The sequence below is a fragment of the Amaranthus tricolor genome, chromosome 2, assembly GCF_026212465.1.
Source record: "Amaranthus tricolor cultivar Red isolate AtriRed21 chromosome 2, ASM2621246v1, whole genome shotgun sequence".
NCBI lineage: Eukaryota > Viridiplantae > Streptophyta > Magnoliopsida > Caryophyllales > Amaranthaceae > Amaranthus > Amaranthus tricolor.
The window spans coordinates 1,796,360-1,818,489 of record NC_080048.1 but is presented as its reverse complement, the minus strand read 5'-3'; the positions used below and the strand labels follow the sequence as shown (position 1 = coordinate 1,818,489).

General features: G+C 37.7%; 2 protein-coding genes across 2 annotated transcripts; both read right to left on the bottom strand.

Annotated features, from left to right (window-relative positions):
- Window positions 1-8,040: 8,040 nt before the first annotated feature.
- On the bottom strand, window positions 8,041-9,180 carry LOC130805016 (uncharacterized). Its single transcript, XM_057669616.1, has 2 exons — window positions 8,668-9,180; window positions 8,041-8,589 (listed from the first exon to the last, which is right to left on the bottom strand). Exons 1-2 carry the CDS (start codon window positions 9,178-9,180, stop codon window positions 8,041-8,043), a joined length of 1,062 nt encoding a protein of 353 aa, XP_057525599.1.
- Window positions 9,181-12,715: 3,535 nt separating this feature from the next.
- LOC130805015 (carboxylesterase 1-like) lies at window positions 12,716-13,806 on the bottom strand. Its single transcript, XM_057669615.1, has one exon. It carries the CDS (start codon window positions 13,754-13,756, stop codon window positions 12,716-12,718), a length of 1,041 nt encoding a protein of 346 aa, XP_057525598.1. The 5' UTR covers window positions 13,757-13,806.
- Between the last annotated feature and the right edge of the window lie 8,324 nt (window positions 13,807-22,130).

The window sequence follows — 22,130 nt, the reverse complement described above, 5'->3', positions numbered from 1 at the left end:
GAATTTCTTCAAGTTAATCTTCAAACTGCTCTTAAATTTCTTCGATTTGTTCTTGAATCTCTTCAAATTATTCTTGAATGTTAGCCTAGGACATTGAATTCGTTTTATGAATTTAGTCTATGTCCTTTACAAGTTTCGCCTATTACTTTATGATTCTTGTTAACATGGATGTCGCGGCTACTCAAGAGACCATAGCTAACTCAGATATCAATCCTACTAACTTGCCGGAGACGCCTTTGATAGTACGTAGACGTCTTAATAAAAAGGGGTTACTAATGAATGATTCGGACGAAAGTAGTTCGGTGAGAATTACCCCACATAACGAACCAGTAAAAGCCGGGGATGAGTCGTCTGTATCCCCTATATACCCTCCGGAGATTATGAAAACTGCTCCTTGGGAAGTGAGCATTGCTTTCTTTCCCAATTACTTGCCGCGAATAAATCTTGACCTGGAAGGGTTATTGTATGTAGATATGGAAAACCTTGAAGGATCAGCCGAGTCTTTTGGAAGGGAGAGTGCAGCGCCAGTTCCTCCTCCATTCTACATTCCAAACGGCGGGCCCCTAAACTACTTCATTGATTTACAGACCAAGAGAGATCTAGACAACCGTCGGGAAGCCATCTCTCAAAAATGGGGTTTGAAAGACAACATAAACATTATTACCCCGGGGAATTATGACACTGTTAGGTTTCCTCCCCCACACTGTATAGCTGTATACTTTCCCTCTTTTGAGTTAGGACTTAGGTTTCCTCTTCACCCGTTTTTTAGGGAGGTGTTAGAGTTTTTGAACGTTTCAGTGCCCGAGTTATACCCAAACGCCTGGGGTTGTATGGTGGCATTTTTGATCTTGTGCAAAGTTTTGGCCGTGCCACCAACACTCACCGCCTTTAGATATATATTCAGAGCCCGCCTATGTAATTCTCAATCATACGGCTGCGGCTGGATAACTTTTACCCATCGTCGTGGACTGAAGATAGTCCACGATCTCCCTGATAACCAAAAGGGGTATAGGACTAAGTTTGCCTACCTCTATAATTCGGAAGGATGGAATATCAAGACTTCCTTCGACATCAAACCCAACCTTTTGGGTTTCAATAATGGTATCCCGCAATGTTCTCTTAGCGACGCGGTGATAATCGAGTATGCAAAGATGGACGTTCAACTGGGAAGGAAACCCATGAACGTCCAGCTCAACTGGATACCCGGTCGTCCTGAGTTGGAGAATGAAAACCTCCTCTCAGCATTCGGCATCAGCTTGGCTATCGATCAGAGTAAGAGTTGTCGGACTCCTTCCTTCTTTTTCCTGTTATCTACTTGCCTCTAACTCGTGGTTTTTGCAGGGATAGCCAAGGAAAATCTTCAAGCAAAAGACCCGGAACTCATGAAAAAATTCAGTGTCATGAGACTTGCTCAAGGGGCCATCCAACGGCCCGCGGAGAAACCTCTACCTCTTCCGCCAAAGGTATTACTTTCTTCGTTCTTCCCGAACTATAGTAGATTTCTTTGATTCTTTCTAATTTTTTCTCTTATAGGATTCTGCAACGGCGGAGAAGGGGCTGGATGAAGTCCCTTGCGAAGAGGAGGCTCTCCGGCTCCTTGAGGAGAGGAGACAGGTCCATATTCCCGATGATTCTCAGAGGGTAATCCCTTCTAAGAAGAGGGAATCGAAGAAAAGGGAGAGGAAGAGAAAGAGAGTCTCTTCCTCTCATGAAGAGAGTGCCTCAAAAAAGGCCTCGGCGGGAACAACAATAATGTCGGCCGTACCTCTGCAAATGAGGTCGGTGGAAGAGGAGGTGGCTTCACCTCAAACCAAGGCGTCCCCTGTCCTGAGTCGGGGCAAAGAGAAGGTGGAGGAGTCGGTCGAGGCTCCTAAAGTGAAGGTGGAAGAGGTGTATCGTCGTCGGGAGGTTCTTCCTTTCCGGCACGACACCCCTTTCACCGACTTAGGCCATAAGGGCATGATAACCCGATTTAATAGGGCGACGTCTCACTTGATCAGCCAAGTGGATGTTGATCTATTGGATTCCCTTTCTCCCACCGATAGGGTCCGTCAACTCCAAGTTTCCGCGGCTGAGGTAACTTCCTTCCTCTTACATCTCTTTGAGTTTAACTGTTAGATTCTGATTTATTCTTTTCGCAGGCTTTTCTGAGGTTGTCTTTTGAGCTCAACCTCAGTCGCCAAAGTGCCGCGAACAGGGAGACTCTGGCTGCCTTATCCTCCCGCTGCGATGAGCAGGACGAGGAGCTTCAAAAGCTCCGAGATGAACTGCCGGGCTTAAAAGAAAAGCTGGCTAAATGCTCTGAGCTGAAGGAGCGTTTAGTCAAAACTGAGCAGTGGCGGGAGAGAGCGAGGAAGCAACTGGAGAAGACCATCGAGAGTCTGGACGCGGCTTCTAATAAATCGGCAACCCTCGGCCACGAAATCGGTCACCTGATGGATGTTCATGCTAAACTGGTTCATCAGAACCAGTGTCTTTTGGAACAGGTGTCGACTTATTCGGCCAAATTCAAGACTTAGCTATCCGCGGCTCGGATTTACAAGTCTAGCTTAGGGAGACGAGCCCGGATAGCTAGGGATTGGCTCACTTCGGACGAACCGGAAGCGTCGAGTTTCTTAGGGAGTCTGACGGCAGAAATGGTGGGCACAGGGTCCACAATTACTGAAGAGAGGTACCGTCTGGCTGCCGCGAAGTTAGGCATTGACTTCGATTCCTTCAAATAAAAGGCATATCTCAAGGGGAACGAAGCTTTGGCCAACCTAGCTCCAATTTTGGACCGGGAGTCGGCGGTACTGGTGGACCCCGATTGGGATGTGGAGGAGGCAAGGGCTTGGTCGGAGAGGGTTGATGTCGCGGCTGAAAAGGAGGCGTTATGCCTTGATCTGGATCAACTAACCCTCTCCCCTCCTTCGACCTCGGGGGCCCCTGAAAACTTGGCGCTTTCCCATCTGGAGAGTTTGTGCTTAGACTTGTCGAATTTTCTTATTGATGAAGGAAGAAACCTCCAGGGTTTGTCCAAGGAGCTATCCGAGATTGAAGTGGAGCCGTTCAATGTTGAAGATTTTGTGAGCTTCACTCCCATTCTTGAAGAGGGGGCGGCCGAATCTCCTCCGTTGCCGGCCCAGGACGCAGAGGGGGACGTCGACGCCTTTTTGGATAATGTCTAGTCTTGTAATTTTGTAATTTGATTTTTGCAAACATTCAACTCTATATTTTGAATATTCTGATGTATATATTTTTGAATCATGGAAAGTTTATTCATAGTATCCATGCTTGTTTGTTAAGCCGTGGCTTCTATCGTCTGAGCCCTCGGAATATTTGCTGAATCGTTTTAGCAGAGGGCACGATTTGCCGATGTCACATGCGGGCGACATCAAGGAGATTTATACTTAGAATATTTTCAGTCCTTAGACCCCCTTCTGGGGGTCCGACTTGTCGATGTCCCGGTTGGGGGACATCTTAGTGGAAAACTTAGAATATTTTGGAACTCCGGGACCCCAAACTGGGGGTCCGACTTATCGATGTCCCGGTTGGGAAACATCTTTGTGAAAACTTAGAATATTTTTGAACTATGGGACCCCAAACTGGGGGTTCGACTTATCGATGTCCCGGTTAGGAAACATCTTTGTGAAAGACTTGGAATATTTTTGAACTATGGGACCCCAAACTGGGGGTCCGACTTATCGATGTCCTGGTTAGGAAACATCTTTGTAAAAAACTTGGAATATTTTTGAACTGGGACCCCAAACTGGGGGTCCGACTTATCGATGTCCCGAACAGCCGGTGAATATATATTTCAAATGATTTTCGGTCTTGGAACCCTATTCTAAGGGTCCGATTTGTCGACATCACAAGTTCGTCAGTGACTTAGAATAATTTGATAATGGCACCCCTCTCAAGGGGTCCGTCTTATGAATATTACTGATTTAATAAGATTTGCAAAAGAATTTTACCAAATATTTGCGAACATAAGAGCCGGATAATCTGAAAATGAAACTTCTGTTTATAAATGACTGATAAGAATACAAGTGATGATGAGAGAAGTAATTTCGAATGACAACGCAACTATGTTGCGGGATGAAGGTAGTCGCGGATTGATGCTGATAAGTTTGTCACTGATGAAGCTGCTTACACTGATACTAGTAACTGATTGCCCCTTGCAAATTTTATTAAATGAAGAATTTCTTTAAGTGGTCTCCATTCCATGGACGGGGTAGTTTTCTCCCTTTCATGTCTTCTAGTTCGAACGTTCCTGGTTTGATGATGCGGGTGACTTTGAAAGGTCCGTCCCAGTTGGCCCCTAACTTTCCTTTTTCAACAATCTTCCCAGTAGCTTCGACTTTACGGAGGACGAGATCGTTGACCTGGATACGTCTTGTTTTCACATGGCGGTTGAAGCTACGAATCATCCTCTTCTTTTGGGCCATCGATCTCAGTAGTGCATTTCCTCTGGTCTTTGGAAGTAGGTCTAAGTTTGCTCTTTTTCCCTCTTCGTTCTCGTCGTATGAGTAGTAGGTGACCCTTGTAGAGGGTACTCCTATTTCCACTGGAAGTACGGCTTCGGACCCGTACACTAAAGAGAACGGTGTGTGCCCCGTGGCCTTTTTTATGGTGGTTCGACTGGCCCATAAGATTCCGGGTAGTTCTTCATCCCAATTGCCCTTGACCCCTTCTATCTTCTTTTTGATACCATTTAGTATCTCCTTGTTGGCGGACTCGACTTGACCGTTAGTTTGCGGCCTGGACACAGAACTAAATCTGATTTGGATATGGAATTTGTCACAATATTCGATGGTGTTTTTGCTGACGAATTGCCTTCCATTATCCGTAATGATCACCCGCGGTATGCCGTATCTTGTGATGATGTTCCGCCATAAAAACTGACAGACTTGCTTGTCCGTGATCGAACTAAGAGCCTCTGCTTCTACGTATTTGGTGAAGTAATCAATAGCCACAATGATGAACTTGCGCTGCCCCTTTGCTGGTGGAAAAGGGCCAAGGAGATCCATACTCCACTTGTCGAATGGCAGGACGGCTTGCAAGACGGTCAAGTAATTAGAGGGTTTCCTCCCTATCTTTGAGTGATACTGACATTCAGGACACCGTAGGATCAACTCTTCCGCGTCCTTCCGGAGTGAAGGCCAATAATAACCACTCCTAAGGACCTTGCTAATGACAGTTCGCACTCCCTGGTGTATTCCGCATCCGCCTTCGTGTATTTCGCGTAGGATATAATTTCCTTCTTCAGGAGCAACACATTTTAGGAGGGGATGTGTGTATGACTTTTTATAAAGCGTTCCTTCATGAAGTTCGAACCATTTGGCCTTCTTCTGGAGCATTTTGGCCTGATTCTCGTCCTGGGGGAGCGTTTGATCATGCAAGTACTTAACGTATGGCCCCATCCATGTTTCAGATCTGTCGATGGTGTTGATCATGAAGTTGATGCTGGGGTTGGGGAGCACTTCCCAAATTATATCACGAGCCGCGGAAGTATCTGCGGAGCTGGCAAGTTTTGCTAAGGAATCGGCTTGGGCATTTTGGGATCGTGGAATGTGCTCCAACGTGAACTTGTCAAACTTTGGAATAAAGTCCTTCACTTGCTGCAGATACATTTTCATGCTATCATCTTTAGCCTCGAATTCCCCGTTTATTTGCCCCACTATTAATTGGGAGTCCGAGAATGCGGCCAATTCTTTAGCCCCTGCCTCGTAGCAGATTTTCAGCCCCATCAGTAATGCTTCATACTCGGCCTCATTGTTGGATGCCGCGAACTCAAATCTGACCGCCCTTTCCATGCCGACCCCGGCAGAAGACACAATGAGGAGCCCGGCCCCACTCGCCGATTGTGTTGAAGACCCGTCTACATACAATTTCCATTCTCGATTAAGTTCAGCAGGAGGGGGGAGTGCTTTCAGCAATAAAGTCAGCCAAGGCTTGTGCTTTAATTGCCGTTCGAGGCTCGTACTCGATGCCGAAATCTGCTAGCTGGTTTGCCCAATCTGTGACACGGCTCGACTTGTTTTTCCCCTCAAGGATCTTTTTTAAAGGTTGATCAGTCCGGACAATGATCGGGTTGGACTGAAATTATGGCTTCGATTTCCTGCTGGCCATCACTATCGCGAATATGACCTTTTCCACTTCACAATAGTTCCCTTCTGAGCCGCGGAATGCATGACTCACATAGTATATTGGGAGCTGCTTCTTTTCCCTTTCCGCCACAAGCACTCCGGATAACGAGTATTCGGAGACAGAGACATATAAGACTAGATTTTTCCCGTTGATGGGCGAAACTAGTTTTGGCAAGGCCGATAAGTGCTCCTTAAGCTGACGGAAAGACTCTTCTGCTTCCGCGGTCCATTCGAATTTCTGTTGCTTTATCGTTTTGAAGAAAGGCAAGCATTTGTCTGCTGACTTTGAAAGGAATCTTCCTAGTGCGGCTATACACCCCGTAAGCTTTTGCACTTCTTTTACGGAGGTGGGGGATCTCATGTTTTGAATGGCCTGAATCTTATCTGGATTTGCCTCGATGCCCCGTTCGTCTACCAAGAAGCCGAGACATTTTCCTCCGGTGACCCCGAACACGCACTTGTCCGGATTGAGCTTCATTTGGTGTTTACGGAGGGTATTGAACGTTTCACGCAAATCCGCAGCGTGCTGAGTTGCGTGCTTGCTTTTTGTTATCATGTCATCCACGTATACCTCTAAATTCCGTCCAATCTGAGATTGGAAAACCTTGTTTACCATCCTTTGATAGGTGGCTCCAGCATTTTTTAACCCGAAGGGCATGACTTTGTAGCAGTAGACACCCATGCTAGTAATGAAGGCCGTGTGTGTTTGGTCCTCCGGCGCCAATTGAATCTGGTGATATCCGGCATTGGCATCCATGAAACTTAGTAGCGCATGGCCTGCTGTGGAGTCCACCAGGCGATCTATTTTGGGAAGTGGATAGTCGTCCTTGGGGCAGGCTCTATTCAAATCCGTGAAATCGACACACATCCTCCATTTGCCATTTGGTTTCTTCACGAGGACGACATTGGATAGCCAATCGGAGTATTTGCATTCTCTAATAAATCCGGCTCTCAACAATTTTTCAACTTCCTCTTTGGCGGCCTCGGTCCGCTCTTTTCCTTGATGCCGCAGCTTCTGCTTTACTGGTTTGTGGCCTGGTCTTATGTCAAGTTTATGACACATGACGCTAGTAGGGATGCTAGACATTTCTTCCGTGCTGAAGGCGAAGACGTCACGGAACTCAGCAATGGTGGCCACGATTTCTTGTTTAATCGTATCAGGAAGATCTTTCCCTATCTTTAGTTGCTTTCCCTCGAACATGTCTACTTCCTCGTATCTTTCTATGGGGCGAGGCCTTTCGTGTGTGCTAGGGTTTTCCATATATACGCTCATGACAGCGGGAGCGTCTTGATCTTCCCTTTCCCTTTTGGCGGGTGTCGCGGAATGTCCGTGCTTCAGAGTGTTTATAAGGCATTGGCGTGCCGTTATCTGATCTCCCTTGAGGATGCCAACTTTCCCATCGTCCCGTTCGAATTGCAACAAGAGTTGATGAGGGAAGATTGCAGCTTTGATCTTGTTAATGAGGGGAAGTCCCATGATGGCGTTGTAAGGGAAAGTGAGATCCACTACCGTGAAACGTATGGGCAGGAACCTGCTTTCACTTCTTTCTCCCACGCGCACGGGGAGAATGATCGTTCCTAGCGGAATGACCTGACTTCCCCTAAACCCGATCAGCGGCTTATCGAGGGGCTGCAAGTGCTTTTCCTCAAACTTCATTTTTCTCAAGCACTCCATTGTAATGAGATCAGCCGTGCTTCCGGTATCCACGAGTACCCTTTTGACTTTCATCTGTCCGATTTTGAGGGTGACCACCAGAGGGTCAGTATGGGGTTGTTGCAGCATTTGAGAGGTCGTGGCATCAAATTTCATGACCGGCCCGCTGGTTACGGTCGTTGTCGGTCTTTTCAGCAGAGTATGGACACTGTCTTTCGCGGCGGACGGTAGGATATTCCTCGGTATATCCTCCAAAAATCATGTTGATGGTCCCTTGTGTATGGGAACCTTCGCGCCTTGCCTCTTCCTCTTGGGGGATCCGCGTCTTTGATTCCACTGCCTTCTGTTTGCTCCTCCTCCCATGTCATAGTCCCTCTTGTTGAGGAACTTGGAAAGCTTTCCTTCAGCGGCCAGCTGATACAAGATACGCTTGAGTTCGCGACATTGGGCGAGGGTATGGTCGTGCTCTTTGTGGTAGTCACACCACAAATTGTAATTGCGCCTGTTGGAAGGAGTGGTAGTGGGAGGTGGAGTTGGCAACTTGTCGCGAACAGCAAAGAAAATATCCCTTCTGTTTCGATTAAACATCGGGTCGTTTCCTCCGTCTAACAAATTGCGTGTTCTGGATTCCTCTGCCGCGGTATAAATGTGATGGGAACGCGGGGGTCCCATGTCTGAAGGGGGCGCGGGACGACGCGGCGTGTAATTTCTTTCCCTCCTCGGCTGGTGCTCTTCTCTGTTCCTCGAGGATTGGTGGGGAGTTGCGACGTCTTTCTTGTCAGACTTCCGCCTCTTGGGGTCATGTGCCTGACATACCTCGGAGGCCGTGACATAACTTTGACATTGCTTCATGGCCTCCGCATATGTCTTTTCCTGGCTTTCCACCAACTGGAACTTGAGCCTTTGAGCCTTCATTCCATTGATAAGGGCGTTTAAGGTGACTGATTCCTCTAAATCCGTCACCTCTAGCACCGCCTCATGGAATTTCTTCAGATAGGAGGATATGGATTCTCCTTCCAATTGAATGATACTAAGTAGGTGGAAGTTTGATTTCTCCTGCTTTCTTGAGGCTATAAAGTGGCCCAGAAATTTGCCTTCTAATTGGGCAAAATTGTGGATACTTCCTTGTGGAAGGGAGGTGTACCACGTCAAAGCTGCTCCCGTAAGGGTAGTTGGGAAAAATTTACACCATAAGGAAAGATTGGTAGTGTGCAGCACCATCAAATTTTTGTACGCCATCAAGTGTTCTTCGGGGCACGACGTGCCGTCAAACGCTGCCATATTTGGGATTTTTATTTTCCCCGGGTTGGGAATGTTTAGTATTTCAGGAGCCATTGGAGAGATTATCGGCATAGGATCTCCAGGGAAGATATTGACCTCGACTTCGTTCCGCGGCATGGTTACAGGACTCGCTGGATGGCTAGATCCTACCAGCTGTGCCCTCTTCCTCTCTTCCCTCCGTCGATCCACCGGATGCTTTCGGATGCCTTGTGCTTTTTGCTTTCTAAATAAGTACGGGCATCTTGAGAGGCGGTTTTAGACTCTCTGTCTCTAGGATCACTTCTGCCGAGGCTTGCGCGAGTCCTTGGTCTCTCCCGTCGCCTCTTGTTTCTCTTGCTGGAACGTGACATCTCCGAATTCCCATCCTGAGATTCGTGGGATTTGGGTGTCTCGTTAGGGGGCTCGATCCGTTCCCGCAGATTTTTTATTTGATCCGCCATATCCTCCAATACTTGTTGTGGAGCAGGATTATTGTTATTCATGACGGCGCGGAGCTGTTCGGAAAACGCAGCTGTGAGGTTTCGTGCTAGCATGTCCAGATCACGGCGGGTCACGGCCTGATTGTTGGCCTGACCTGCAGAAGTGTTTGTATCTGTGCTATGCACGGTTGCGGTTTGTGTTGGATTTCTTTTGGGAGCCATGACTTTTTGTAACACTCCCCACAGACGGCGCCAAACTGTTTCGGTAAAGAAACGAGGAAGTGTAAAAGACACTTAAAACACCTGGAGATAGGTAGAAGTGTGATCAAGAGGAGCAACTCGTGGGAGGAAGTGACTTGATTTCCTGCAAAACAACACGTTAGCCTTGTCCGGGGGTGATCTCCCGGAAAACCCCTCCGACGCTCAAGTTAGAACGTGGATATGAGAATATGGAGTTAGTGATTAAAGAATGAATACAAAAAGATGCAGTGTGTGATGCTATTGGAATGTTGGTAGGCTAATGAAGGGGAGTAGGAGCAAGGATACTTAAGAGAATTATTTTCAGATGCCCCCTTCTCTCTTGATGGTAGCCCATATTTATAATGATGAGGAAGGGAAGTTACATCATAGAGTGGGAGTTGAAGATCATGGAAGACATGGGCAGTCAATTCCCATGGAGGAAGGATTACCATTCAATCAAGGGGAAGTTATCTTTGAAGAGAAGTGGACTAACATGGGAGTAGTGGACAGTTATCAATCTTGAAGTAAGGAGATCCATGCATTGTGGAAGAATGGGAAGTTGCTTTACGGGAAGGTAGTTTAAGGCATTGAGAGGTTACTAATTCATGGGCCATTCAAGGGAGATGGAAAACCCAGAAGAAGGCCCGTTGACCGAAAGTCAAAGTCAACCCGAAAGGTCAAGGGGTAATTAAGTAATATAACGTTAATTATTAAATAAATTAATAAAAGAATAAATATTACCATGACAGGTATATTATGCTAAAAGTTTCTATTATTTAGGCTATTTAACTCAAATATGAATTACTTCTCACGGTAAAACTGTCTCGTAAAAGAATTTGTGAAAAATGAGACCCACTTAGTCTTAGTACTAATTTAGGGAAGATGATTCTGGTCCTCTGGCAATTGTATAGGCCCTTATACATATAAGGTCTAGATACTACATTTATAGGCCCACTAAAAATGGCCCATTGAGAATTCATAGAAAATTTGAAATACATAAGCCAAATTCTTAAAAAAAATCATAGAATAAGATTGAAATCAACTTATTTTCAAAAGTAAGCACCTAATTCTCAAACTTGAGGTATGGGTCTGCTCGCACTTACTAACTGCGAATAAAAGGTTTGATTAAAAAAAAAAGCCAAATGAGCTAACTGCGAATAGAGCTGTTGGCTTTTTTTTGACCAATAGCTTGGTTGATTTTTTTGACCAATTTGAAGTCTGGGGCTAAAGGCGCTTACATTTAGAAATAAGTTGATTTTGATCTTATTTTATGATTTTTTTTAATAATTTAACTTATTCTTTTCAAATTTTCGAATTCATATGGCCTCAATGTCTCTAAAATCAGTCTTATAAATGTTGGTTAGGCCCTTTTAAATTGAGGATCTTGAACGATTGTTCACTTTGTTAATGCCCATGAGACCGGATAAATTTTTTGGTAGGCTTACATATTAGGCTTAGGACGATATATAAATTTAATCAATTTTCATCATAATTCTTAACACTCACATTCGTTCACATGAGAGTTTATATATTCTTTAACAAATTCACTCTTTTTGAACTCATCAAAATCGATTGATTTTTATTATTTTCTCGATTGAGTGGGAACACCTTGTTGGGCAATTAGGCCCACATTAGAGAAGAATAAAGACATATAAGGTTGATGATCAAGTGTCCATATAAAACTAATTGATAATAGGTAGAGTAGCTCAATAAAACATATATTGGTTAGATTCTCCCTAATTTTGCAATGTAGCAACCCAAGTGGTAGTTTTAACAGGGACGACTTCTCTTTAGAGTCCTTGCTCTAATATGGTTAAGATTAATATCAAATCCAAAGGTAAGAGATGGAGAAGTTAAAGGATAAAGAAGTTGATTAAGGGTCTATTCTGTAAGCTAGCTATATGAGTAGCTATTAGCTGTTTAAATAGTTATAATTGTGAGTTGTTTATTTGTTTAATTAGTGTAATAAACACTGTAAAATAGTATTTATGGTAATTATTGGAATATAAATTGTTGAGAAAAATTTATAAAACATCTTAACCGCTACTCTTGATTCCGGAACAATACAAGCTATAACGTCCTTTAAAAAACTACCTGCAACACAAAATGATACAATAATTGCTATTTGCAGAGTTGATAATAAATATCTAGAGTTGATGAGATTTGAATATGTAATCTTTTGTTACATTGATTTTTGATATTCAGAAAAAAAAACTTATATTAGACATAAAAAGTATTTAAAGATAATATTTAAATTTAACAAATTAAGTTGGATATATATATTAGTTATGTCCTTCGTTCCATTTTATTTGTACCTCTTTTATATAGGTTTAAATATAATTTAAATTTTATCAAGAAATAAAATGAATGAATGAGATTCAAAAAAAATAAACAAATCATAATTAAGATTAAAAGAAAATTGCAAGACCATTATCAAAAGAGGGTGCAGAGTTAGAAGAATGACCCTAATTAAAAATTGGATGTAAATTAAATTAGACTAAAAAAGAACAATAATTATACATAGTTGCATAGATAATCACAATTAAACACATGTATGTTACAACTCATTATGATGATGATGTATGTTACAACTCATAATCCAGCTCAAATGACATATATATATATATATATATATATATATATATATATATATATATATATATATATATATATATATATATATATATATATATATATATATATATATATATATATATATGTATATATATGACATGAAAACAAATTAAGTGACATCAAAAGGCTAAGATTACCAAAGCCAACAAGACAACACCTATAAAATACTAGGACAAATAACCATACCTAATGCACAAATTAGGTCTTGCCCTTCTATATATAGACGAGCTCTAATAGACCAAATTTATTGATTAATATATGTACTAAGACACACTTATAAATAGACAACTTATAGATTTATAATATAATATGATGATATCATCAATATTTTTAATATTTTCTGTTAATGGAAAATTTCTTTAATTTGACATATAAGACGATAAAATACTCTCAACAAGTTCAAAAATCTTTCGTGATTGATCCATTTCTTGAATATATATACCATGATAACCTCCTTTTCCAAAACTACTTAAAACATTGACTCCATAATTTTTCATTAAATTATACACTTCGATTTCCTTGTCAAAAAGTCCGTCACCATCACAAGCCGCAAATGCGACTTTCCAATCGAGCTCTTTGATTTTGTCCCACTTACTGAACGTATCAATACTCGGGTTACTATATGGGTGGTTCCGATTAGCCCCAATTGGTAACGAAAAATTCCACATTAAATCAGTCACCTCTAGAGGTAAACCACCATTAGCATATAACTCGGTTTCGGTTCGACTAACTTGACCAAAAAATGGTTGCATCAAAACTATACCTTTAATAACCAAAGGTTCCAATCGGTCAACTACATAAGATGCACGTATACCTAACGTATACGCAATATTTCCTCCCGCACTTTCACCCATTATAATACATTTTGTTACATCCCCGTATTTTTTCACCCATTCATCGTTATTTTCTTTTATCCAAAGCAACGCCTCCATGGCGTCGTCATACGCTGCGGGTAGGCGGTGTTCGGGTGCGAGCCGGTACTCAACCGACACGACTAACACGTTGAGTTGGTTCACCGCGTTTTCGAGAAATAAATCAACGTCGGGTGCGATAGCACTTCCCATAATGAACCCACCTCCATGGATAAAGAGAATCATTGGGAGGTTTTGAAGCTCGGATTCGGGTTTATTGGGTATGTGGATTCGGACCCATGTTTTCTTTTCCGGGTTTAGGAGAACATCTTTGGAGAAAGCAAGAGATGAAGTAGTGTTGGGTGGAACAGTTGGGTTTCGGTTTCGGGTTAGAGACCCATCCGGGTTTAGTTCAATATCCAGGAATTCAAATGGATCTATACCGGGTTTTTGAGATATGAATTTATTGCTTAGATCATGGGCTGCAATATGGAAAGCAAAGATCGTAAATAGGAGGAAAAAGACAAGTAGTTTATTCGGGGTTTTCATGGCTTCGTTTGGCCTTTTGTTTTGTATGTAACTTTTTTCTTGTGGAATATTTTGGATGAACTTTAATATCCTTTCTCCCTTTTTATAATGGACAAAAGTGTAACTATTTAATTATGGTCTTTGCTTTCCTTATCGTTTGTCTAATTTATTTTTTACAAGTATTTTAAGTAAATTTTAAATTTTAATATCTCATTTTATATCATAAAAATTATAAAAATTATATATTAAAAATTTTTGCATCCAGACGAATCTAACAAAATTTTATTTGAATATATTTTTATTTTTAATATATATATCAAAATTTAATTGAAATTTGTCTCTTTTAAAGTGAAAAAAAATTTAAAGTGGACAAACAAAAACAATGGAGAGGGTATTTATTTTTAACATATTTGCAAAATAATTAAATTTGAGCTACATACTCTTGAGAGACATCTCTCGACAATATTATTTCTTGCATTTTATAGGTCGTCCTAAACAAAATGAAAATATATACTCATCTAAAAAAAATGAAAATATATACTATCACCGTTCTTTTTTATTTGTTCACTTTATTTTTTCACGTCTTTCAAAGAAAACTTTGAGTCTCGATATCTCATAGTTAGCATAATAAAAAATTGTAAAAATTTAATATAAAAATTCTTTGCATCAAGACGAATCTAACAAGATCCAACATGAAATATTTTGTCTTGAATATATATACTTAAAAAATTAAATTTAAATTTCTTTCACATAAAATTAGGGGTGTCAAACAGGTCGGGTTGGGTCATTTTCAGGTTCGGGTCATATATAAATGGGTCAATAGACCCTTGACCTGAACCTGACCCATTTAATTAAATGGGTCAAAAATTGAAACCCCGACCTGATCTGTAGCAGGTCGGGTCAACCTGCTAATGACCCATTTAACCTGCTAATTAAATGGGTCATTAAACCCATATATTTCAGGTCATTTGACCCATTTGACCTAAACATTATATTTACATTTCCAGGCTTCCAGCAAACACGAAGAAGGAACACAAACAGATTAACCTCCACCAGAAGAAATACAAAAAACATAAAGAAAAATGGAGTAAACTGTTTACACAAACAGAAAAATCAAAAAAATCAAAAAAATCGATAAAAATGAAACAGAAAAATGAAAAAAAAAAAACAATGAACATCAGTTCCAGCAAACACGAACACGAACACGAACCAAGAATTAAAGAGAGAAAATCAGTTCCAGCAATGAACATCAAAATCAAACACAAAAAAATCGAACACAATCCAAATCTAAAAACAATAAAATCGATAAAAAAAAAAAAGAAAAATCGGACTTTTATGTGTTAATAATACTTACCTTGGTGTCGCAGAGAAGATGAAGGAGAAGGTCTGAATCGCACAAAAGAGAGAAGAAGAAGGAGAAGAGGAAGTGACGAATGGAGGCGGAAATCGGGAAAATGGGAAATGTTTAGCAATTAGGGTTTTTTTTCGCTTTATTTAATCTTTGGTCTTTGGTCTCTTTGTCGCTTTGATTTTCAATTTCAGTCAATGTCTCAATGAGTTACTCTTTATAGTCTTTAGTCTTTATTTAAGAAAATCTGAAAATTTCAATGGGTTATTAAATGGGTTAATATGGGTCGACCTGACCTAATTGACCCATTTAATAAATGGGTTAAACAGGTTTTTTTCGGGTTTAAATATTCAACCTGAACCTAACCCATTTAATAAACAGATCAGGTCGGGTTGACTCATTTAATTAATTGGGCCAAAAATCTAAACCCAAACCCGCTAATTTCGGATCGGTTTCAGATCAGGTTAGCAGGTCGGGTCAGCTTTTGCCAGCCCTACATAAAATGGATAAACTTACAAAAGAGCTCCTAACCTAGCAGCCTCCCTCTTGTCTTTCTTCTCTCTCAAAAAAACTCTTATCTACATAGTTAGTTTGGGGCAGGTTAATGATAAGCTTCTAATTTCTTTGTTTTAAGCTTTTTTAATATGATTAGAATAAATTTTTGTTTTCTCCATACAGGAGAGTTGTTCTACCCATTTATTGGGTTTAAATCTCTCTCCTCGTGAGAGTTTGGGGTTATGAATTTTGATCTCTAGTTGATTTACTAGTAGAGATTAATGCGACAATGCTGCAAACACCAAAATTGCAATTACTATCAACTGCATCAAATTCAATTCTATCTCAAGACTACAACAGATCGAAAGACCCCCTCGTAGAAGGCTGTGTCAAACAACGATGTGGAAGAGAATATCCAGAATTGTCAGATCTCATACACTACGATCGTAGTTTTGTTAAATTTGAATTATTTTTGGTTAAAGTTGTTATATATTTGCAAAATTTTATCTCTGATGTAAATGTCATATAACTCTTTATAAATGAATCAGTTATTATTAAAAAAAGACTTAGATAAACTTAAATACACAAACAAAAAAGAAAGAAGAGAATAGTGTTTTAGCCTCATTAAAGACTATAACTACTTAAGCCGCTACTTCATATATGCCCTAAATATCTTTGATCATTTCAACTTACGATTTAATTTGTAGTGGAGAAGAGCCTCCTGCTGTTCTACACATAGCAGCTACCCAATCAATGATCTACACAAAAAACATGTTTCTTGTACAGTCTTTATTCCTCTTCAAGAATGAACACAAGAAAGGTGGCTTCTTAAAATAATAACTTGTAAACTAAAACAAACAGTTAGTTGTTTTCATTTTATGGATGAAATTTTTTTGATATTATGAAAATAACTTATCTGAGATATATCTATTTAAGTTGAATAAATACTAATTATATTTTTGGTCTTATTTAATTTACACCTCTTTTATAATGGTATAAAACATTAATTTATATATATTTTGTTATGAAATGAAATGAGTAGGAGATCAAAATAGAGAATGAATATATGATTTAAATTAAAATCGAATTGTAATAACCATTATCAAAAGAGGGTGCAAAATAAGAGGAATAACCCTAAACAAAAATTAAGTATAAATTTAATCAGACTCGGAAAGTAATACTAATATTAACATAGTAGCATAATTAATCCCAACTAATCAAAATTTTGGATGAACTTTAATTTCCTTCTTCCTTTTTTGTAATAGACACAAATTAAACTACACAAATTCCTGTGAAAGACAGTCTTTTTGACAGATCATTTCTAATTGGGCTAGCTATTATATATTTTTATAATTTATTACAAGTAGACATTAAAAATGATGTAATTAGACATTTAAAATATTCAAAGTAGGCATTAAAGATATAATAAGTAAGTATTAAGAATAATATAAATAGACATTAAGAATACAGTAAGTAGACATTAATGTCAATAGACTAGCCGTAAAATATAAACTAGTTGTAATTAACGAATAATGTCAAAAAACAAATAAAATATTTAGCCTAAATAGGAGAAAACATAATATAGGCAAGTGTGCGAGGCAATATTTTGATAACAAGTAGTGTTGTTTCATGTAATTAATTGATGAATTTATGAGTTTATGAGTGAGAATTAGGTCAATAAATTTATTTCATACTGTGTATATATGTTAAATTTTTAGTTGTTTGATGATTAGTTGGATATGCACGTCAGTCATCAAGAATAACGTCAGAACTTTGAATTCAAATTTTGTCATTTACTAAGGATTTTTGAAACAAAAATTTGTCATATCATATGGAGTATTATACACTCGAATATGCCTTTTATAAAGGAGTTATTCAACGTAAAAGTGTACATATCATACATATTCAATTCATTTCTAACATAAAATATTCCACTTGAATAATTTAAAAGGTGGTTTAAATTTAAACATATGATATTTATCACGTTAGTCTCTGATATTATATCAATAAATTAAATTATCTAAAAGTTTAATAGATTGGTAAAGACAAATATCATATGTTTCATGCTCTTAACACTTATTCCCATAATTTTCTTATGATTTATTTTTTGTACGAGTTTAAAGCCAAATTAAATACAATACGACACACACCTCCACGATTGCCTTTGTATAGATTGAAGAGAGTATTTTCACGTGTTTTGAGTAGTAATCAATAATCATGGTTAGTTGGATACGCACATCAAGATTGATTATAATGATGATGGAACTTTGATTTCATAACTTGCAATTGCATGCTATCCACCAACAATTTTTTAACCAAAGGTTGACTTATTTATGAGTAGGCCTATGCAAAGGGCTGAATACAAGTCGGGTTGAATTCTAGTAAATAAGGGTTGAGTTGAATCGAGCCTTACAAAGTAAAAGCGGGCTTTATGTGTCGGGTTTGTTAAATTGGTAAACCCATAAATTAAACCTCTTGTCTTGAGTAGTAATTTTCAATATTTTACCAAATAAATAAATTTAGGAGAAATTAATTTCAAAAATCTCAACTTAGGTAAAAATCTCATATTTTAATTGTATTTGCTAGAAGAGTATTTTGAATTTTTTTTTTTTTTACTTTTAAAATGGACTTTTTGTTATTTGGAATGATAAGCATCGATGAATGCGTGATATGTGAATTTTTTATTTTTGAATCTGAAATTTTTTTAACTAACCAGTTAATGCAGGATAATATTTAGGGGAATATCAATTTAGCAATGTAGTTAAAATGTGGGTTTTTTTTAGAATACATTACTCAAAGATATGATGTTTAAAAGTGGATCAAGGATCTTTAGACTTAATTTTTCAATAAATTGAATGCTCTTCTTTAGTTTTTAAATATCTTTCAATGCAATTTTACGGTAAACATTTTAGAATTAATAAAACTACATCTAGATTAATTAAACTTTAAGTTCAAAATGTGTTTTCATAGAACTAATTGATTGAACATTATAATCGTTAAAGTATATAATATATTCTGAGGCCTCAACAAAAAACTTAAGTTTTGGTTGAGTTGGTTACTTAACATGGTATCAGAAGCTAGTGTGACAAGAGGTCACGGGTTTGAATTTCAATTACCCTTCAATTAAAGTGGAATATCTAACGCCAGGTATAAAGAAAATCTGTGTTGCATCCACACTTTTAGCCCAAAGGGCTCTCATGTGAGGGGACGTGTTAGAGTATATAACATATCTTGAGACCTCAAGTATCAATTTAAACTTTTGTTGAGTTAGTTTCTTGACAATAATATCATAGTGTAATCAAAGTTAAATTGAATAGTTACAATTTAAACCTCGTGTCTTGAGGATAGGGTCGTTCCTGACCATAGGTAAGGTAGGCATTTTCTTAGGGCTCAGAGTTAGAAAGGGCCCCTAAAATTAGAAAATGTTTGTTGATGAAGTAGACACTTAAAAATTTGCAATTTATTAGTAGTTCTTTTATTATTTAAGAATTATATGATTCGTCTATATTATTAATGCTATTTATAATATATAGGGTTCGTATTTGTTCTTTTTCCAAATGCCCGTTCTACATTTAGAATTGACTCTCCATAGAGTGGGCTCATTTCTTTCAGTTTGCTTAGGGCCCGTATAATGACAAGAAACGGACACTGCTTGAGGAGCATGCTTGAACAATCAGTTGGACGCTCAAAATAGCAAATAAGCGTAGCAGCAAGCAGAAGCTTTGGAGAGAAAGAAGCCCCAAAAGAAATCGAGTAGTCAAACAAGCTATCCTCATCCTCGGACGAGCAACCTTGATTGATTTTTGTTTTCTAAAGAATATAATAATTTATTGATAAAAATGTCATGCGGCATTTACAACAGAATAACAATCGTTTAATTATATGACAATTTTAGTTAAATAAAATTTTATATTGAAAAAGTCACAATCATTATAAAAGAGATTTAACACTAATTATATTTAAGTTATACGATTATTATAAATATCACCCATTAAATACCAAAATAAACACTTAATAAAAAGGACCTATTTCGCTCATTTTTCCACGGTTCCTGAACTACACTATTAGTATTGATAGCAATACTCCAACAAGCACAAGATTTGTATTTAAGTACAAAAATGCGTTGTTGTTCGTAATGATTTTATTGATATTTTTTTTAATTGATAATTTTTTTTCGCATCTCATATTCTTTCTCATGATGGTTGAGTATTATGATTGGTTTCCATCGGAATAAAATAAAGTAGAAGTAAGACAGTATATGCATAAAAACCATGAGAGCGTCTCATTAGAACATCCTTACTCATGACCTAAAAAAAGATTATTATATTATTTCACAATTGTTATGATTAATGTGACTTGAGTGCACATTTGATGTGTGCATTTATGTGTGACTCTTAGGTTTGGAATCCAATGAGTGTGTTAATGCTGGTGTATTAAGTTGATTATTGTGGTTTATGATGATGATTAAGGTATGAATTAATGAGTTAATCAAGGGAGTTATGGGACTTAATGAAGAAGTTCAAGGCATCAATACAAGATGCTCTACTATGCAAGTCGAGCAATGCTGTCAGAAGCTTACTGAAGAGCCGCTCGACCAGCTCTCTCGGCCGAACGAGCTTCAGGATGGGTCGAGCGAGCAGACAGAATGCAGACAGAAACTTCCTGTAGTCCGCTCGACCAGGCCGCTCGACCGAGCGAGCCTCTGTTTTGGTCGAGCGATGTCTCTGATGCTTCTAAGATGCTGTTTTTGACTCTTCAAGTTCTTGGAGATGTTTTATTATCATTTATTCATATAAATAGCTTTAATGTACTTAATGTTACTTAGTGTGATCTCTCCTATAAATAGAGAGCTCTCATTCACTTTGTAATCATCCACAAAATACACCCCAAGCCAAACACTAGCTTATAACTCTTCTCTATTGTAATTCTCCATATTTGAGAGTTCTTTGAACTCCTTTTGATAATATAAGAGATACTACACACCGGAGGACGTAGCCCTAGTTGGGTGAACCTCGTTAAATCTTTGTGTCATTTTATTGCTTTATTTTCTCCTACAAACATTGATATTATTGATAGCGTAATTTGTTTGTCACAAAACCTCATACACTCGATCTTGGCAATATTGGAGTTTGAAACACATTGTTCGAACTCTAATACATCGTCGTTTTCAACAACTTTTCTCTTTCTTAAAAATTCATCTTTTAAACTTATCTTATTAACAATAACTTCTTTTAAAAAAATATTATTTTCTCTCACTTTTTATCTATCATACTATATTTTCTTTTCCTTAATTTATCAACTAATATTTATTTATTTTATTAATAACTATATTTTCATGAACAAGATAATTTTTATTTTTTTATAAAATTAAATTATTTTTTTAAAAAAAATCATTTGAATCCATATTTTTCTAAAAATATTTGATAGATTTTTGTTAGATTTTTAACAAAAGAAAAAAGTTAGAAAATTAACAAAGAAAATGATAATTTTTGAAAAATTTTTAAAAATAGTAAAATTGATCTCATTTTATAGATCTCGAAAAAAATATGATCGATTATATATTTTCTTTTATTTTTAAAAAATTGTTTTGATGAGAAAATAGCAATTTAAGAAAAAAATAAAAGTTAGGAGTATTTTTAACCAACTAATCTGGGATTGACACATGGAAATGAAATGCAATACTCTGGCACGCAACAGAAATTGTGTTGTTGTGTTTAACACGGTCCAATTACACAGCCACACGTGGTGTATGCTTTGATAAAAAAAGAAGTCGAGCGTTTGAGAGATTAGGTCAACAAGAGACTTATTATTCCAACCTTTTGCATGATTCACCTGATTATAGGTAACAATTAATTGCGTTTTTACCTTAGTTTGGTCATATGACCTCTCAATGGGTCACCAAAATAGATGCTCTTAAAACCGAACTTTTTTTAATTTAAGCTTTTTTTTTAAAATATTTGGGAAAATGAGTGTCTTTCCAAATTATTTACAAAAATGATCTTTTGAAAAAAACGCCGTTAAAAATAGCGTTTTTGTATTCTAATGGGCTGAAATTTAAATTTTAGGTCAAAGGGGAAAAGGAAAACATGCTTCATGGAAGGGGCAGCGTCTTCCCTCCTCTTTAATTTCTTTTTCTTTTTTTGTAAAAAAAAATTAAATCAATAAGTTTGGTTGTACAAGGATTCAAATCTAGGACCCTTGGCAATCCAAAACATGCACCCACCACTAAACCAACTTAACTTCTTTGAAATTTTTTACTATTAATGTTATTTAATATAAAATTAAGTTTCTAGATGGATAAGTTTTCAAAAGACTATTAATATCATACTTTTGACTTTTAATTTTTTTATATTTTTAACTTTTAATTTTTTTATATTTATATTATTAATATTTTTCTTATTCATATTTTTTTTAATATTTTTTGATATTCTTATTTTTTAATATTCTTAATTTTATGAGCATTAAAGAATATTAATTATATAAATATTATTTTTTTAATATTCTTATTTTTTAATATTTTAATATTTATATTATTAATATTCCTTAATATTT